The sequence below is a fragment of the Danio rerio genome, chromosome 7 (genome assembly GCF_052040795.2).
Source record: "Danio rerio strain M-AB ecotype USA chromosome 7, GRCz13ab, whole genome shotgun sequence".
Taxonomy (NCBI): Eukaryota; Metazoa; Chordata; class Actinopteri; order Cypriniformes; family Danionidae; genus Danio; species Danio rerio.
The window spans coordinates 64466443-64486345 of NC_141027.1; the positions used below are offsets into that span (position 1 = coordinate 64466443).

The 19903-nt window shown below is 34.1% G+C and overlaps 3 protein-coding genes across 38 annotated transcripts in view; 1 reads left to right on the top strand and 2 right to left on the bottom strand.

The window, feature by feature from the left end:
* Positions 1–754: 754 nt before the first annotated feature.
* On the bottom strand, positions 755–10932 carry LOC147843241 (uncharacterized). Its single transcript, XM_087262061.1, has 2 exons — positions 10918–10932; positions 755–2291 (listed from the first exon to the last, which is right to left on the bottom strand). The coding sequence occupies exon 2, from the start codon at positions 1387–1389 to the stop codon at positions 868–870; it is 522 nt and encodes a 173-aa protein (XP_087118187.1). The 5' UTR covers positions 1390–2291; positions 10918–10932; the 3' UTR covers positions 755–867.
* Positions 3442–10065, bottom strand: LOC147843242 (uncharacterized). 36 transcript variants are annotated; one of them, XM_087262095.1, is made up of 12 exons: positions 9982–10065; positions 9479–9569; positions 8791–8840; positions 8100–8397; positions 7729–7859; positions 7553–7599; positions 7332–7423; positions 7105–7235; positions 6013–6082; positions 5820–5891; positions 5281–5368; positions 3442–3928 (listed from the first exon to the last, which is right to left on the bottom strand). In XM_087262095.1, exons 4-7 carry the CDS (start codon positions 8139–8141, stop codon positions 7419–7421), a joined length of 225 nt encoding a protein of 74 aa, XP_087118221.1. In that variant the 5' UTR covers positions 8142–8397; positions 8791–8840; positions 9479–9569; positions 9982–10065; the 3' UTR covers positions 3442–3928; positions 5281–5368; positions 5820–5891; positions 6013–6082; positions 7105–7235; positions 7332–7418. The 36 variants fall into 36 exon arrangements, with proteins under 36 accessions (XP_087118221.1, XP_087118197.1, XP_087118216.1 ...); XM_087262071.1 differs by lacking the exon at positions 6013–6082 and adding an exon at positions 9370–9400 and having other exon boundaries at positions 5725–5891; positions 7105–7252; positions 8100–8206; XM_087262074.1 differs by lacking the exon at positions 6013–6082 and adding an exon at positions 9370–9400 and having other exon boundaries at positions 3726–3928; positions 7105–7252; positions 7553–7596; positions 8100–8206.
* Positions 10933–11754: 822 nt separating the features above from the next.
* The window catches only part of acox3 (acyl-CoA oxidase 3, pristanoyl), a 41988-nt gene continuing 33839 nt past the window's right edge, over positions 11755–19903 (top strand). The window contains 5 exon segments of the mRNA NM_213147.2: positions 11755–11799; positions 14828–15012; positions 17180–17413; positions 17619–17693; positions 18175–18264. Coding sequence (NP_998312.2) covers positions 14845–15012; positions 17180–17413; positions 17619–17693; positions 18175–18264 — 567 coding nt within the window. The 5' untranslated portion in view covers positions 11755–11799; positions 14828–14844.

Genomic DNA, 19903 nt, shown 5'->3' on the forward strand with positions numbered 1-19903 from the left:
ATGAATGAATGAATGAATTTATTTGTATTGTGGACTATTTTTGTAAATGTTTACCTGTTCACTTCTTTTCACTTTTAACACAACAGTGAACTGAAATCTTTTTTCGGTGGTCATTTGTGAAAATAAAATTTGTGCAAAAAATTAGCATTAAATCAATTTATTAGGTCACTTTCCTCAGGGCTGTAAGTATTACATGTTTGGTTAAATAAACAATTTATTTAATTAAATAAATAATGATATATATATATGTTTGTTTGTGTGTGTGTGTGTGTGTGTGTGTGTGTGTGTGTGTGTGTGTGGTGTGTATGTGTGTGCATGTGTTTGTGTGTGATTTTGTAGTTTCTTTTGGCCATTCAGGTGGCATCTTCTGTCTGGAGCATCAGGCCAATCTCCTGCTGTCAAGAATCAGGTGGTTTGCCTTGGTCGGGCATCTCAGCTGAGACCTGTCCACTATGGGTGACCCTACCGGTAGCTGTGAAGTACCAGTGGCGTAGCTCTCAGCCTCACTGATGCACACAAGCCCTCACAGCACGTCAAGCTGCAAACCGTGTGAGGGACCCTAACCTACCCTAACCCAACAGCCAACACTAACAACTAACAACTAACAACCACTAATGTGCCAAAAACCACTCAAAGGAGACCAGCAACACGCAAGAAACCGCCTAGACAACCTTGCTAAACGCATGTCAACATCCAGCAAACCATCCAAAAGAACCCAACAACCTGAGAGCTGAATATCAGCTGCAATGTGATAAAACTTGAATGAAAAGTTTAATTTGATGTCATGCAAACTTATTCTATAACTATATACAATATATACAGTATGTACATACGAGCCCTTGACCCTTCATCTGGCACTAGTATGGCTCAGTGCCTGGGCTTCTTCCTCCGGGGCTCCTTGGGCAGTGGCTCTCTGCTGATGTCCACCCTGAATCTAGGAGCGACGCTGGACTCGGACCTGCTCTCTGTAATGATCACACGTCCATCTGGTTGCTCGGTCTCCTCCAGTGCAGGCCGGTCCAGCTTCTCCCAGAGCCGCTGCTTGATCTCGAGTCCTTGCTGAAGGCTGTATCGGCTAGCGCGTCTCTTCTTGGTGGAGCCCATCACACTGGAGTAGATCTGCTGAAAGTCCTGCACACTCCGACCGTGGATGGAGAGGGGCTCCTCCTGTGGACACTCACCCGCTGAGGAGACTGATGCTGCGGGACGGAGGACAGGAAGAACAGCCGCGTTCATCAGGTACCTCTCCTCCAGGGAAGTGTCCGACGAGCTGCAGGTGTCCGGCCTGGCCGCCACTGCTGGCTCCTCAGAGGAAGAGACGCGCTCCAGCAGGAAGTCCTTCAGGTGCCCGGGGCGCGTCCTGGTTCTTCTCGAGCGCCGCAGAGTCATCACGAACAACTTCAAACACTTCTCAAACTGCTGAAACTTTGCCAACAGGAGATTTGTTCAGAAGTTTGTAGCGCGATGGTCAGCACTGATAATTATTGTGTGGATGTTTAAGCTAACTCAAGTTGCCGTGGTGACAGAATGACGAGGCTCATTTAAATGTAAACAATAATTGATTTCAGCGTTAAGTCAATTAGCACAAGCTGTGTGTTTGTACAGTAACGTTACAGTGTTTGTTAAATGTTACTAAATACAGAAAATATATTAATAATTATTTGATATAATAATAAAGACCCCATATACCAAAATAAATAATATTGTCGCCGTCTAACTTTTTTTTATTATGATATTAATTTTGAACTTGAAAATCGGGAAGATATATAGCTGTACGGTGATGTGAGCCAATGGGGTTGTTCATATAATTATTTACTTTATACTGTTAAATATACTATATTATTTGTATATTATGTACCCTATGATATATGTATATTATATAAACTTAATGTACCTATAATTTCTAGAAACTTTGGCATTTACTTTCAAAACACTTCCTTAAAATAGTGAAGTTTTTATACAAACATCATACAGCCAGCCTGGTGAAAGGACGTTGTTTTTTTTTTTTTTTTTTTTTTTTTCAAAAAATGGACCTTTATATGCCTCATTTTCTATTTAATTATGAGATTTAAATACTGAATTTTAGTGACATTTTAAGTAGCATTTTTTGCTGGCTTGGATAGTCGGATGAAAAAAAATTAATGATGATAGCTACTACTAATAATAAGCATAATGTAAAGCTTCACAACTTTTCTAGCCTTTTGTAAAAAAAGATTTAAAAAAAAAGAAAGTATGTTTGAAACTTCATGTATATCAGCCAACATATTTGAACTCATTTAATATCCCAGACAGCACACATACGTTGGGCCGACGTCGTGCCGACTTTCAAAATTCCATCGGTGCGATGTCGCTCAGGGAGCGTTTGCTAATTGGCAAAATGTCGCCGCGACGTCGGCAAATGATCGGAAACGCTGTCCGGCCGATGTTAGGACGACGCAACCGGAAATGCCGGCCGCTCCGCGGAGGCGCTGTTCTCAGGCGTTTTGCTCCATACTTATGGACCACTAGCTGCAGCAGCTGCTTATTTATAATAAACACGACACACCACTCTCAATAACAGTTGAAGATTTATTAATATTTTTCACAAACATACAAATAGATTAACATACTTTTATCACACATAACCATGTTTTACTACGTTTAAAACAAAACCAACAAGTTATAACCATGGCTGAAATACTGTGCAAGAAAGATTTTAAATACAAAGTCCATTGCAGCATTTACATTAAGACCATAGGAATATTTACAAGTACTTCAAAACATGTACACTAAGGGTGACTATAGTTTACTATAGTAAAAACACAAATCACTTGTGTAAGCACATGTTATAATGCTTATAATTTCTTAAATAGTGTTAAAGAAAATGCATGTTTCCAAGACTATAATTTTAAAATACAAGATAATACCAGTCATGTGTTCAGTATCCAAAAGACTTTCTTCAGGGAGTTACAATAAAAAAAAGAGCACACAAACACAAATAAATACCAAGCAAACAATATTTACAGTAGTAAATAAAATCATACAAATTAAAATAATTGTCTGATAAAATTTTATTAAAGTCTGTAGTCAATTTTTTTTAACATTTTTTTATAAATGGCATTCAACAATTTGCAATCTCCTCTGAACTAATAACACACCAATAATATAAAATAATACTTTCTCAGAGATAACCAGTTTTTTTAAGCAAACTCTAATGCACGACACAAAACAGATTTTGTCATTCTATATATATATATATATATATATATATATATATATATATATATATATATATATATATATATATATATAAAATCCCTTAATTTCTGTTTAACGGAAATATTTTTTAACACATTTCTAATCACAATAGTTTTAATAACTCATTTCTAATAACCGAGTAAATAATATTTGACTAGATATTTTCAAGACACTTCTATACAGCTTAAAGTGACATTTAAAGGATTAATTAGGTTAATTAGCTTAACTAGACAGGTTAGGGTAATTAGGCAAGTTATTGTATATCGATGGTTTGTTCTGTAGACAGTCGAAAAAAATTGCTTAAAGGGGCTAATAATATTGACCTTAAAATGTTTTTTAAAAAATTCAAAACTGTTTTTATTCTAGCCGAAATAAAAGAAATAAGACTTTCTCCAGAAGAAAACATAACATTTTCTTGCTCTGACCTATATTTATATAAATAAAACTGGTTGTAAATTGTGTACAATGTTCCAAGAAAACAGACAAAATTAAAAGAAATAACCTGTCATTTAGTTTTGTTTTATCAAGTGGAATGTTGCTTACACATAAAAGGGGATATATAGGTGGAATAAAAAGTGTGTCGCCATCCTCGAAATTGTTCTTGTATGTTGTCTTCATCTTTAGTCTTCACAAGTGAGGCTGGCCCAAACCGGGACTGCAGTAGCCAAATCTAATCCTTGTAGTGGGAACCCTTAAATAAAGCAAGAAACCAAAAGGAGAAAGATTAGCATTTGAGCAGTTCATATTACCACAAATATAAATTATTTGTTTCATGACATATAACTGGAGTATGTGTTATGCAAGTGACTAGCTAAAATGTGTAATTTAATTTAAACTTAAAGAGTGTGTCTGAGCACTAATTTTCAGAAAAGCCATTTGAAAGTTAAATTCCTTGTGAAATCATAATGAATGTTTTTTTTTGGTTTTTAGTATCATTGTGTTAGTATAAATGTGTCTCTAAATATATGTCAAATCTTCAGATACCACATTACATGCAAATTAAACTAAGTTTCGTCAACTAAAATGTCACACTGTACACCACATTTAATATATCATAGCTAGGGCCAGGAGGAATCTGCGGATGTTTTTTGCTATTTCTGCTGAAAATTTTGGTGGAAGTCTGCGGATTTCTGCGGAATTATTTTGGGAGTATCATAACTAAAACCTTAATATATGAAATAAAAAATAATATATTTTAAAGTTTTATTTAATGTTTAAAATGCAAATCCAATTAGATTCACTTTATTTGGTAAATAAAGCAAGTTTTTTATATAACATATCTAGTAAGACAGAAAACATTACTGTACAAACCTCATTGTACATAAATCAGATGAACATTTTCACATTAGTCAATAATATTACTGAAATTAATAAAAAAACTGAATAAATATAGATTTACACACATTTACTCAAGTAAATAAACAGAATTAATGATAGGCTAAACATCTGCGGGGTTCTGCGAAAAATCCGGGTGGGCCTAATCATAGCTTTATTTCTGCTACAAAAAGGTTTTTCAGCAAACAACTTCTATTATATGTAGGCTATAGAGGAGGATATAAAAAGAAATGATATATTCAACTCTCTAATTAAATGCACCTTATGCAGCTAATCAGGTCTTTTAGGCCTTTTTGAAAACTTAAATGACGTGTTGACCACAGTTGAACAACGCTCAGTGAGAATACTTTTTTTCCACAAATTCTTTTTGTTCTAAAGAAACATATCAATCATCAAAGAGCAAACTTTTTTTTTTCAAATAAATACTATGCTTTTAAAAATAAACTTTTCATACATCAAGAATACTAAAAATATGTTTATTTAAAATGTTTTATATATAAAAAAAACAGCTTGAGGAGAGAATCAGTACATTGGAATACTATTTTTTCAGAAGGATCATGTGACACTATTAATTATATACATTGTATTAAATTCACAGTATTACTGCTTGACTGTATTAATTAAATAAAGCTGACACTATCAGAAGAGAATTTACCATACCAACCTAAAAGCTATGAAACAGTAGTGTATGTTTAAGATGTTACTTACTAGTCCTATTGTACTTTGGAGAGGTTGTCTGACAGGAGGATCCCTTCAACTCAGCAGAATTCTCAGCAGACCATCAGCGTACACCAATCTAAGAATAAAATAAGCAATTTGTTAAAAACCAAAAATATATATTTTATATTTCCAGGTTTATAGGAAAGAAGAAAGCTAAAGCAGATTTAAAATGTAGAAAAAAATAAAACCTATTGACAATTTAATGGCACAACATACCCTAAACTAAGCACGCTCAAATGGTTAGTTAATGATTCATTCATTCATTGTCTTTTGGGCTTAGTCCCTTTATTAATCTGGGGAATGAAAGGCGGAATGAAAGGCCAACTTAGCCAGCCTATGTTTTACGCAGTGGATGCCCTTCCAACTGTAACCAATACACACTCATTCACACACACTTATACACTATGGTCAATTTTAGCATACCCAATTCACCTATGTCTTTGGACTTGGGAAAACCGGAGCACCCGGAGGAAACCCATGCCAACACGGGGAAAGCATGCAAACTTCACACAGAAACGCCAACTGACCCAGCCGAAGCTTGAAGCAGCAACCTTCTTGCTGTGAGGCAAACGTGCTACCCTCTGCGCCACCGTGCTGCCCTGTTAAGGAATCAGATTAATATAAATTAATTGACATGTTTATTTAGTGTCTGACACATTAAATATTGCATTTTTAAATATTGTCTCATTTTAAGATTTATTTCAGAATTAACTATAGAACCTGGATATGTCGTCACATTTTCATGCACAGCAGCATTTCCAAGAACATAGAAAAACAGAATATAGGCCAACTGAAAAAAAAATAAATTAAAAAATTCTGAGGGTATAATCTTGGATAAAAATATCACAGTTTCACAGTATTGTGATTACTGCTCTGAAATGTGTTTTTTTTTTATCTCTGTGTAAAAAACAGCTACTTTTTCCCCATTGAACACAATATGTTTTGTTTTAAGAAACATTTAAAATATTTTGTAACAGTAAACATGCCAGGCTAAATAATAATTTAATAAAATAGTACTATCTTCATTAGACTCAAAAACACTGATTTCTTGTGAGGGCATAATAAGCTATTTGTTTTTCAGATGTTTGCTGAATCGTGAGCTGACCAGTAGCTTTTGATCTGGAGGGTCTTTTGCTGCTGTAAATAATGTTGGACTATTTTTTTAAGTCTTTGATAACGCGCTAAAAACCATATACAATGCATCCGGAAAGTATTGATACTTTACTTTTTCCACATTTTTAATGTTTCAGTCTTATTTCAAAATGGATTAAATTCATTAATTTCCTCAAAATTCTACACACAATCCCCATAATGTGTGTTGACCCGATTTTAGTTAATCATTTACAAGTCAATATTGCCTATATGGATTGTAATTTAAAAAAAAATTAACATGTAAAATTGCAGTGTTAAATGCAATGCCATCAAACATTTTAGACGCACCAGTGCAAAAAGCTAGTCTAGAGCACTTGGAATGCTGGTGTAGTTCTAGTTAAATTCAGTTCAGTTAAAGCTGTATATGCAACAGGTCTCAAGTAGAGGATATAGTATTTAACTAATCTTAACAACTAAACATTTACGAATCTGTATTAGCCAGCTCATGTACTACAATGTAACATACTGTATATTGCCACCTTGATACTTAAGCTTTCTTTAAAATATTTTGTGTTCAACCGATTAATTAATTCTTTCATTTAATTTTTTCTGTGCAATAGTATAGCTTACACTGGTGTATTTGTATGGACCCCCCAAAATAGCGGAGGCCACTTTCTGGCCACCCAAGTATAAACTTCTAGCCTAGCCACTGTGAACTACCTGTCTGTCCTGCTCCAGAACTCTTTGTCGGCTGCTTGTATGTCTGGATACAGCTGCACAAGTCTTTTAACACTGACAAATACAGCCTCTGCACATCCTCACAACCAGGAGAACAGAATGATCAGGAGGACCTGAAAAATATAACCAACTGAAATCAGTTGAAATGTATTTTGTCTTGTGATGATGACACAAAAATAAATTATTTTTCACAAAGGATGTGCTGTTACCTATGAAACGGTCTATAATGAATGATCTTTTTGATCCTGTTTCCTTGATGTCATTCACTCAGAGATGGTTTGGACATTTGATTGTATCTAAACTGTAATGAATTTAAGTTACACAAACATTGATAGCAGGACCATTGATCTTGTAACTTATACAAATTGTTAAGTATTGAACAAGTCTGCAACCAAACTAGTCAAGTTAATAATACTAATCTCAACTCAACTATGATTAGTTGTCTTGTTTCTGCTGCCCAGACGGTCTCTCCACCTGCTGATAAAAAAAGGAAAAAGTATGGTATTTTTACAACAATGAAACTGCAAACAACTTAACTATAAGGGGGTAAGCAGTGAGCATCTTTTATTATAAGCAATTTACTGAATACTTTGTCACTGGTATTACCTAAAAACCAAACGTCCCAAGTTTGGCTCATAGCTGTCCACACATCTGCCCAGTAGCTTGTGGTAATACTGAAGACACTGATCAGCTGGTCCAACTGAGTTTGGAGTTGAACTGCAATCAGGCATCCAATACTGCAAAGAAAGAGAAACTCACTTTGGGTTAACAAATAATGTAATAACATCCACACATTTCAAGTAATTGTGCAGTTAATTCTCTTAAAATGAATGAATGAATTCTCTTATTGAATTTTCTGAGAGCTTATGAATATATTTTGTCTTCCCAAAATAGCATGTACTGAAACACAAAATTATATAAATATAATTTAATAAGAGCGTGACGTGGTGGCACAATAGGTAGTGCTGTCGCCTTACAGCAAGGATGCTGACTCGAGCCGCAGCTGGATCAGCAGGCATTTCTGTGTGTAGTTTGCAAATTCTCTCTGCGTTTGGTGGGTTTTCTCTGGGTGCTCCGGTTTTGCCTACAAGTCCAAAGACATGGGGTACAGGTGAATTGGGTAGGCTAAATTGTCTGTAGTGTATGAGTGAGAATAAGCGTATATGGATGTTTCCCAGTGATGGCTTGCAGCTGGAAGGGCATCCACTGCGTAAAACATATGCTGGATAAGTTGACAGTTCATTCCGCTGTGGTTACCCCAGATTAATAAAGGGACTAAGCAGAAAAGAAAATGAATGAATGAATGAATGAATGAATTTAATAAGAGTTAAACTGATCTGTTAACATGTCTGTCAGGAGCTGATCTACCTGTTGTCAAACTGATGAAAATGTTTTCTCAATTTACTTTAACATTTTTGTGTTTGTTTATGTTTTTATAACTTGCAGCCATTGTTAAATTTAAAAGTATTTTAAACATGCATGGACATCTAAATGCATATAGGGCACATATCTCAAAACATTATGAAATATTTCCAGATAAATCAATTTTGAATTAAAATGTATATTAATCTCCAGACTTGCATCTCCCTGATCTTTTTAAAAGAACGGCCCCTCGTTTGCTCATCACCGTTTGACAAGTGTCTGGCAGTCAGTCAAAAATATACTTACATATAAAGATGTTCATCAGCAACACGGCACTTAGGTTAAACTTAGACCTCCTTTTCAGTTGATGTGGAAAACAAAAGCAAAAGAAAGAAAAAACAAAACGACTGAATACAAGTTGCATATCATGCCTGTACAAATCAAAAATTATTCATTTAGGGCTTAAATTGACTTAAGGATGAGTTAAGGTGTAAGGGATGGGTGAACAGTGTAAATATACATGTAATTCATAGCTATGATGTAAAGCTAAATTTTCAGCATCATTACTCAAGTCTTCAGTGTCACTTGATCTTTCAGAAATCTTTTTTTAAGATGTTGATTTAGTGCTTGAGGTTGAACTAATATAATGGTGATTATCAAATGGTGCTGATTTGCTGCTCAAGAAACATTTCGGATTGCTATCAATGCTAAAAACAGATGTGATGACAAATAATTTAGTGTAAACTTTTTTCTAAGATTTAATAAATCAATTAATCATAAAAAATTAAACAAAATGAAAATCACAAATATTACTTCATTAGCAGCAAATCTATATATTTACTAAGTTCTGAAGAATCATGTGATGTGAAATTTAATACCACTAACATGTTTCAATGTCAAAACTTTCTTAAAACAACTGCAATAAAGACAAGTAACAGATGCATAATGATGTGCAATGGAAATTCATATGAATTAATCCTATGCTTAAAGTTACCTGTCTTTCCTGTATCTCTGTGATCAGCTCCCTTCAGAAATTTAGGAATCTTGAGTTATATTTTCTATAGCAGGAGGTTATTCTCTCACTCCTGAAACCACAGAACACTTTTTTACTTAACATTTAGTTTAAGATACCATGAAATATCAAAACACGATTGAACTTTTGATTCACGGTCCTTTACAGTAACGTTACAATGCGTATTTTAGACTACATATCGAGTGTATTCAATAAAACATTGACAAAACCTCTCATCTACACATAAAGAATAAATAAAAGCCAAAACTTTAACAAACAAGTTTAACAAGAGCTAACATTAAGTAAGTTAACGTAATATTACCCCGACGCTAACGTTACCAGTGCTAATATGCTAACGGACTTTTACGAAGACTTACCACTCTTATATAACATAATATTCAACTGAATATTCATCAATTGCCAATAATAAATGTGTGAGGAACAGTTTTATGTAGTATTTGCTTTGTTTTAGGGACTAAACTTACCTGAAAACAGTCAAAACGGCAGCTTGAGAGAAGTCGTGTTGTGTCTTTTAGGTGGTGTCGTGTCGTGTTGTAGCTTCGTTTCCCATAGCAACATGCTCTCCGCTCCAGTGTTGGAAGCAAGACGCGCGCGCGCACATTAAAGTTTTGCAGTATTACATTTATAAACATGATCACTCCATAGACAATTTAAATAATAACCTTGTATTTTATATCTTGAATTTAAAATGTATTTAGCAGTTTTATATACGCTATTATCTTTAAGACAAGCTTTATAGCCTACTAAACTGTTACAAAACAAACACTTTATTTGTGCATTCACTGTCAAAAATAAATAACCAATAAATATAAATGCAAGTATATATAAAACAAAGATGTCACTCTGTAAAAAGGTGTTTATTTTAATTAAACAGCCGAAATGCAGAACATACTTGATTTTTACACTGGGAAAAATGTATTAGAAAAAGCCACAATAAAAAAAAGCAAACAGCAGTTAACACCAGAAAAAAACAACGTTTTCATTATTAAAGCATAACAATAAAACTTTTTATATTTAAATGAATTGAAATCATGTATTGTAGGCATTTTGGTCAGTTTTACTGCATTAATGTAGGCTATTTAAAGCTGGACCGACCGACGCAGTTCACATGATGCATGTCGCGTTTGTCTAATTTATTATGCACGCAAAAACTTACTTGTAAACCAAATATGTTGCCGGATTCTTTCATGGGCATGAGAGATCAAGTGCTTATGAAGTGCTTCGTCGGCCTCTGGTCGTTAACCGACGCAGAGCCGACGTTTGTTGAGCTGAAACAATAGAACACGACCGAACGATCATGCGTATGTTTGGCCGACCATATACCGATGTTAGAATTAAAGGGGCCGACGTGTTGACCTTCGGCCGACGTCGGCCCAACGTATGTGTGCTGTCTGGGATAGGCCGCTTAAGTTCTGGTGCATTTTTTTTTTTGTTTCGAAAATAAGGTCCAAACGTCACATTATAAAGTTAAATTATTTATTAGCTTTAGTCAAAACTGATTAGCTAAAGTCCCGCTAAAGCGACAGCCAACAGAGGATTCCGCTTGGTCTTATTTCGATGGGTTATGCTATTGCAGTCAAAATAGGACAAATGAGCTCATGTATGGGACAAATTCTCGACCTTTGTCAGGGAGGGGTCGGTCTTTCGAAGCCTTCCTGACTACAGGCCTGCATTAATCTGAGAATGTTCTGAGATTTCTGTCAGTTGAATGAGTTTAGAAGAGTGGTGTGTGTATTGTGTGTTACTGCGTTGTCTTCCTCCTCATCGTCGCAGAATAATTTTGACTTTATCTGTATGTATGTATACTGTGAATTTGTTTTTCTTTTTCAAATATTTTCCAAATGATGTTGAACAGAGCAAGGACATTTTCACAGTATGCCTGATAATCTTTTTTCTGGAGAAAGTCTTATTTGTTTTATTTCGTCTAGAATTAAAGCAGTAGGCCTATTTAATTAAAAAAAACATTTTAAGCTGAATAGCTAGCTTACTAGAATTAAAAAAAAAATCAAGTAAAATATCACCGTGTGCTATAAAAATAATACTCTCCAAAAAAACAGATCTTGTTTATTTGAACTGAAATCCTAAAGTAACAACACATTCCTCAAGTTGCACCTTTACGATCCCGTTTTCTTGGCTTTCACAGAAGCGCAGGTGTTTGCTTTATTGCACTGCACCTTTAAGCATTAGTGCTTCTCTGATTGGTCGGACACGGTCACATGATCTCTTCCTTCTAAAAAGTGGCAGTGCTGAGTACACTAGCTCTGTAGGTTACCCGTGACAAGGTAAGAGCTAAACGTTGTTTCAACACTGTTCAAGCCAAATGATAGGACGGCAATTCCGTATGCGTATTTAATAATAATGCATGTTTTCCTAACTGCTTATTAAAGGGTGAATTGACATTGACGTTAGCTAGCATGCTAGAATGGTGAATGTTCAGGGGTGCTTATGTTTGCTTTAATGTTATATTTCACATTTGTGCCATACCTATAGTAGATTGTTTTGTATTTAACTTTTAGATAGGTTTTGTATATAACTATTAAATAGAAAATAACAACAACAACAAAAATATTTACCATGTTGCCCAATACAAACCAAACTTGGTTTTGTGTTCGAGTTGTTTGCAGTGAGTTAAATTGAACTTTGTATTGAGCTGGCCTGATAGATACTGTAGATTACAACTAACACAGCAACACAACTACAGTGCATCACACAATTAAGTTAGGCAAATAGTACATTTTCTAGCCAAAACCACATTTTGTTAAACAAATACAAACCCTACATTTCAAAATGCTGGATACTTTTTTCTACATTGCTAACTTTATAAAAACACAATGAACCTAATTCAAAATCCACTCGCTCGGTCGTCTAGATTTTTTTTGTCCAGCTTAAACACAGTCAGTTATAGCAGACAGACAAAATACTGCCAATTAATTAGGCAAGGTAAAACAAACTTTATTTATAGTACACAGTTTTACACAACCATAGTTGATTCAAAGTGCTTTACAATAAAATTATATATAAATAAAAATATATATAAAAAAACTACAAAACTAAAATATAAGAAAATAATAATATATAATATCTATAATACTAAAATACAGATAAGAAATAACATGCATGCTTCACTCAAAGGCAAGGGAGTAAAAAGTTAGATTTAAAGGCATCCAATAATGGAGAAATCCTAATTAAACTATGAAAACTGCACTATTTGCCATTTTCAGTTAGAGCATTAAATATTTGAATATTATATTAAAATCTAAAATAATAATACTAATAATTCAGTCTAACAATCTATACATTCTGGTGCATGATGTGTGTGCAAATGTGTGAATTTCTTTTGGATAGTTTGTGTAGCATAGTGAAGTCATCTGTACTTTATAAATATGAAAGGAAAATCTCAGAACTGCTGTCAGTGTTTACATACAAACACTTAAGACTTGTAAGATGGATAAATATCAATAAATAAAGATGAATTATTACAGTGATTATTTATAAAAACGGATAATTTATTATTTTTATTAAAAAGTACAATTATAAAAAATGAAATTACTAAACTTAGAGCTTTTTGTAATTTTAAATTTTTTACTGTTCATTGAAATGTACAATTTAAAAAAAAAACCATTGATTTCTGAAAAATTCTAAAAAAGGTGATTGTCTGTACTGCTGGTCAAAAGTTTAGGGTCATGGCATAAAGTTTAAAATGAAATTATTACTCCAGTTATTATTGCTTTTATTGCTATCACCCTTATTAAAATAATAATAACAATAATAATGATAATAATAACAATAATAATTAATATTAGAGTTATTTCTAAAGGATCGTGTGAGACTGGAGTAATAAAGCATACATTTCATCATTAAAATCACTGAACTTAATTATTAAATTTAATAACAAACTACTTTTGAACAGTTGTTTTAGTGCAATAACATTTCACAATTTTACATTGTGTACTGTATTTTTTATAAAATAAATGCAGCCTTGGTGAGCAGGAGAAGCTGATTTTAAAACATGTAAAATTCAGACTGACCCGAAACGTTTGACAGGTAGTGTAAGTATGACCTATTACCTATATATTATGTCATAAAGGTTATAACTCTTAAAAATGGTTCTTCAATCTTTTTTATAATAATATTATTAGTAGTAGTAATAATAATAATAATAATAATAATAATAATAATTATTATTATTATTATTATTATTATTATTATTGGCTCATCTCAGGGAAACCAATTTTCTGTTTTGGTACTTCATGGGTTGTTTTGGGTGGTTTAAGGTGGTATTTAATAGAGATATAGTAGGGCTGCATGATATTGGAATAATCCAATAATTTTATTTGGTTTACTTTACCAGATGGTTTAAAAAGTACTATTTAATGTTGTTGTTGTTTTTTTCTTTTCTGGAGAGTCTTACAGTATTAAGGTACAGAAATTAAATAATAAAAAAAATCTTTTGTTACTTTCTAGTCATTAGACAAGTTTAGGCCAAATAACAAAATTCAGTTTTTACTTTCAGATGTAAAAGATCAAAATTAAGTTAAACTTGAAACAAGTAAAATAATCTTGTTTTGGTTTGAAATTTAGATTTTTAGACTAGAAACAAGACAAAAATTCTCAAATATAATTCAGACTACACAATATATTTAGCTCATAAAAAAAAAAAATAAAACCATATACCACTGCAAAAACAGTGTAAAAACAGCACAAAGCTGTTGCTTCATTCTATGTTTAGCGTTTGGAACAGTAGGCTTTCTTTTCTGTCACCCTGTGTTTAAGTCTTTGAAAAACAGACAAGAAACCTCTATGATTTTGGTATGGTGTAAGGTTGTGTAAAAAAATAAAAATAAAGCATTTTAGAAATGTGTTAATTGACTGAATATTGTGTGGAAATAACATATATTGTGTTAATAATAGGGTCACAACAGACTGATGTTGTGCTAATTGTGTAGAGTTTTGAAAACGTGACTACAGATTGAATACTAATAGCTGAAAACTCACTTATTCCAAACCTGCAAATGATAACTAGAGTTTGTTAAATGTTATCAAATGGCAAACAATTATGTCTTTGGCAAACAACGGGGATTGAAATGATATGCAGATGTAGTTGTTCAGTAAAGGTAGCAATAGAAAATGCTGACATATTGATTTTTATGATTTGTCTACAAAACCTTGAACGTCATTAATGTTTATGGAGGAATAGCAGGCAATACCAAAACACACTGCAATATCAAATGCAAATATTTTGTTTTCTACTGAAAATCATGAATATTTTTTCAGAAAATTGTGAACACTCACCTGTTTTTTTGCTTTAAGTGCCTTAGGTTAAGAACATGAGTGATCCAGCTATCACAGATGCTAAATATGTATTGGGAAACAAAATGGATGAAGGCATCCCAGATTTTCCCAATGGTCCTCTGGACATCTACAGGAAGAAAGCATCCTTCAGCTGGAAGGACATGATGCGCTTTCTGGAGGGGGATGAACTCATTGCATTCAAGGTAAGAATGCTATGTTTTGCTCATCATTTGTTTATGTGTATACTGTATATATGTTCAGGAAAAATAAAGAATCAATGACCAGTGTTGCTATTATTGTACAGTTATTTCCATGTTGTTATAGTGTATACACTACCTGACAAAAGTCTTGTTGTTCCCAGTTGTAAGAGCAACAAATAATAACTTGACTTCTAATTGACCATTTGTAAAAGTGGCAGAAGGTAGATTTCTTATGTGAATCATCTGTTGAACTGTATCCCAATCATCACAAATACTGCAGAAGACCTACTGAAACCCACATGGACCCAAGATTCTCACAGAAATCAGTCATGTTGGTGAAGGAAAAGTCATGGTTTGGGTTTATATTCAGTATAGGGTTGCGCAAGAGATCTGCAGAGTGGAGGGACACATCAACAGCCTGAGGTATCAAGACATTTGTGCTGTCCATTACATTGCAAACCACAGGAGAGATCATATATATTTATTAGGGATGTAACGGTATCAGAATTTCACGGTACGATAATACCTCGGTATAAATGGCACGGTATGGTATTTATTGAATAATTTACAGGAAAAACAAAACTTATGAAAAGACTCGAAAAAAGTGCCAAAAGTGTTTATTTACCTTAGCACTGAACATATCAATGACATACAAATTAGCCATCTATCTTTAAGTTTCGAAACAGGAACTTCAATTTATCAATTTTAATAACAAAAAACTATTAAACCATATAAAAAAAATAAAGTTTTAATTTAGTATTGTTGAAAACTCATCACATTCAACATTTAATCACTCACTCACTCACTTAGATAGAGATGGGTTTTTTAAGGAAAATTATCATATAAATATAATCTGGTAAAAGCTGGGATCTCTGGGCATGTTCCCTGCAACAGAAAAAAACCCTCTCATTTGGGACTGAGGTTTCTGGGACAGAGAGATATGATTTAGCCAAGGTTGACAGCAGTGGGTAACGTTGTGCATTGTCTTTCCACCACTTGAGAGGACAAGCCATGAATTAGATAGAGGTCTCTTTGCGGTACAAGTCAATGTCTGCATCAATCTATCAAGTGTGCTGTGTTCTGCAGTCCCCATGACTGTTTTTAGTTGTATTCCCCGACTTATATTTCACCACAGTCTGGCAGTGCCTGCATACTGTTTTTGTCTTTGTCTGTCACCTTTTCTCCTTTTTCATATCTTTTTAGAAAGAAACCGAAATTGCTCCACACATCCGATTTAAAACCCGCTTTAGGTTCGATCATTTCCAGCTCTTTTTCTTCCCCGCTACAAGCAACACACTTCATTTTCGCAGTACTGGATCTGTAGTGAAAACAGACTGCAAAGGATGATGGCCACGCCTAGGCTGATGGGAATTGTAATTCCCGCTACCTCCCGTTCACTTCATTCGCCTAAGCAAACTTTTCTCAGAAATATAGTTTTATTGAGTCATGTGCCTACGGTAATATTGAAAAAAATTACTATTGCGGTATGATGATATTTACAATTTATTGTTACATCCTATTATTTATATATTTATTTGGTAAAATAAGCATAATCTAGAGGCTTTTGCCTTTCATACAAAACACTTCTGATACCAAATGATCAACTAGAATCAACTTGGATGGGGCGATAAGTCTTTTGTCTGCTAGTGTTTATAATAAACTGCATATGCTTGTGTGTGTGTATATATAAATTGTAAATAAAAAGTCATAATATAATCCAACATTAAAAAAAAAAAAAACTTTATTAATTTTTCTATTTAATAAAAAAAATGTATTGTTACAATTTTTAAAATAAACTTTATTGGATTTACACACACACATACATATATACATATACATACATATATACTCATATTACTGTATTTAAATATACATATTAAATTAATTGTGTATAATAAGACTAAACAAGCAAGAAAAAGTTTTACACATGTTCATACTTTGTTATTAGTCAGAAGTGATTACATTTCTGTAACAACATTGCATTAAATTGTTTTTATTGCATTTACACTATTTTAACCAAGAGATGGTACAATCTGTGATATTTTGAGCACATTTTATTGTGAAGAAATTGGTTCAGTAGTAAAGTATAATTTCTTCCGTCACTAGTCCACAGTCATCGTTAGAGATTGTTTTCCTGCTCACCTGTCTTTCTGTTTCTCTCTCTGAGCAGCAGCACGTGTTCAGGACTCTGGAGAGGGACCCGCTTTTTGCCCGGCAGCCGGGTGAGGACGTCCCAGTGGAGCAGAAGCGAGAGCTCACCTTCCTCCGCTGTAAACAGTTGTTTAAGTATGACTTTATAACACGAGAAGAGCTAATGCAGAACCCCTGGAAGATGATCGTCCTCAACGACTGCCTGGGAATGTATGACTGGTCTTTATGTGCCAAGTACTTCCTTAACAAAGGGGTGAGACCACTTCACTGAACATTCCAGAGACCCACAAAATCTGTTATTAGCCCTCTGCCCTCCACAGAATAGCTTGTGTATTTTGGATAATAAATGAATCAATACTGGAATGGCTTAAGTTAAACTGGTTTGTTGCCTTTGTGTAAAAAAAATGGCTTTAATTTTACCTTCATTTATTATTTATTTTTGTTTCTAACCTTGTTAGATGTTTGGAGCCACTGTGGTAAACACAGGATCTCAGAGGCACTTGAAGTTTGTGAAGGACATCGAGCGAATGATGGTAAATGATCGCTTTCTTTTATGGCATGCAGCAAATATAAAATCAAATCCACCATAAAATATTTATTGGACATTAGTCTGAAATCTGACTACATGTGCACTATAACTTAATTGCATTTATTATAAATAGATAGTCAGATAGTCATTACTTTGAAACTCATTACCAGAGCCTAATGCAGGATTTTATTTGTTTCTTTTAAAGACTATCATGAAATCAGTATTTGCTTTTATGGATGGTCATATTTTAATGCTGAGTGTTTTTCAGTTTAATGCATTTTACAGTGGCCATGACTGTCTTGCATAGAAATATTCACTTATGTTCAGCTAGAACACTTTGAAACAAGCAGGGTATGAACAGAACGTTCCAAGGTGTTATTGTGTTTCTGTGTGTGACTGCAAACCAGTGTGTTTTCCGATGTTTAATCATTGCAAACCACATGAGCCGCTTGCAGGAGAGTAACAGCATCTCTGTGTCTGTTTAGACATTTGGATGCTTTTCATTGACAGAGCTGAGCCATGGCAGTAACACAAGAGCTCTGAGGACAACAGCCAAATATGACCCCAACACTCAGGTACTCTAGCAGAAGATGCCTCCATGTGGTTATACTGTGTGCTTAGTCCTGGACTTTCAACCATATGGGCTTTTTTAAATTTGAAACATATGAAAGATATAACATTTTTATTTTTTGGCTTAGTTCACTCATAAATGAAATTCTCATTACTTTCTCACCCTCATGTCGTTCAAAATCCCAGAGACCTTTATCCATTTCAGACCACAAATTAAGATATTTTAAGATCTCTGGTTTAGAATGACATGAAGGTTAGAAATTAATGACAAAATTAAAATTTGGACGTGTTTTAGAATAGGATAACACTTGGTGACTTTTATCATATTTTCTATGTCAAGCCTGTAGCCAACCTGGTGAAAGAGGTGGTTCTTTTTTCAAAAGTGCACCTTTTTGCAGTTATACGCCTCATTTTCTGTTTAATCATGAGACTGAAATACTACATTTTAGTAAAATTTTTAAGCACCATTATAGCTGGATTAGCTTGTCAGATGGTCATCATAACCACACTTTTTGATGTACCAAAAATATCCTAAAGACTTAGAATAAAGAAACATGAATTAATACTTATTTTTAAAATGCAAATGTATTACATCATATATCATTAGAAAAAATAATTTGTTAGAGTTTTAAATTAAAAACTGGGGCCTATTGTAATGTATTAGACAAATAACAAACTGGCCAGCACATTCAACTTTTCTCAGTCGGAATTTGCCCATTTGAATAAAAAAATAAAAATAAAAACACAATAATAGTAATAATACTAATGTAGAGCACAGTGTCAAATCCAGTTCCTGGAGGGCCACAGCTCTGCACAGTACAGCTTTAACCCTAATTAAATATACCTGATCAAACTATTTGAGTCCTTTAGGCTTGTTTGAAGCCTACAGGTAAGTGCAGGGTTGAAACTAAACTGTGCAGAGCTGCAGCCCTCCAGCAACTGAGTTTCACACCAAATATTTGTTAGCATTGGACAAAACTGATAAGCTGAAGTCACCCTGAAGCAAAGCGCTTGGTTTTAAAGCCTTTTTTAATGGGTTGTCCCCCCCTCCCCCACCTCTTCCATACAGGCCTGTATGTAAATACAAAAATATGTTATATGTTGGAACAAAAACAATAACACTTAGTACGTTTACTGAATAAAACGATTGACATACATAATACCTAAACTTTTGGGGGGGGGGGGTCTCGTGTTCAGTTCAATTCATCTTTATATCTATAGCTCTTTTACAATGTAAATTGTGTCAAAGCAACTTAACATAGAAGTTCAAGTAGGTTAAAACTGTGTCAGTCCAGTTTTCAGAGTTAAAGTTCAGTTTAGCTCAGTTCAGTGTGGTTTAATTTTCACTGCTGAAAGTCCAAATGCTGAAGAGCAAATCTATCCATGTCCAGCTCCACAAGTCCTAAGCCAAGCAAGCCAGTGGTGACAGTGGAGGAACGAAATTCACCAATTGACGAAAGTGAAGGAAACATCTTGATAGAAAACAGGCTCCGCTGTGCACAACCATTCAAGTGGTGCTCGCTGCAGAGCCATTTGGTCGAGCTGAGCTCCAGCGAGGGGGAGCTTGAGCTCCACCTTTTTTGCACTTCTTCTACGAGTGATGTCACTGGGGGTAGGGTTAGGGGTGGGGTTGGTGTACGCATT

Excerpts from the sequence above, each read along its gene's own strand:
- LOC147843241 (XM_087262061.1), bottom strand. The coding sequence starts at position 1,389 with ATGACTCTGCGGCGCTCGAGAAGAACCAGGACGCGCCCCGGGCACCTG.
- LOC147843242 (XM_087262064.1), bottom strand. Across the intron at positions 7,600-7,728 it reads TTGGGACGTTTGGTTTTTAG|CAGGTGGAGAGACCGTCTGG; the intron begins GTAATACCAGTG and ends TTTTTTTATCAG. Across the intron at positions 7,236-7,552 it reads AAACAAGACAACTAATCATA|GTCCTCCTGATCATTCTGTT; the intron begins GTTGAGTTGAGA and ends TATATTTTTCAG.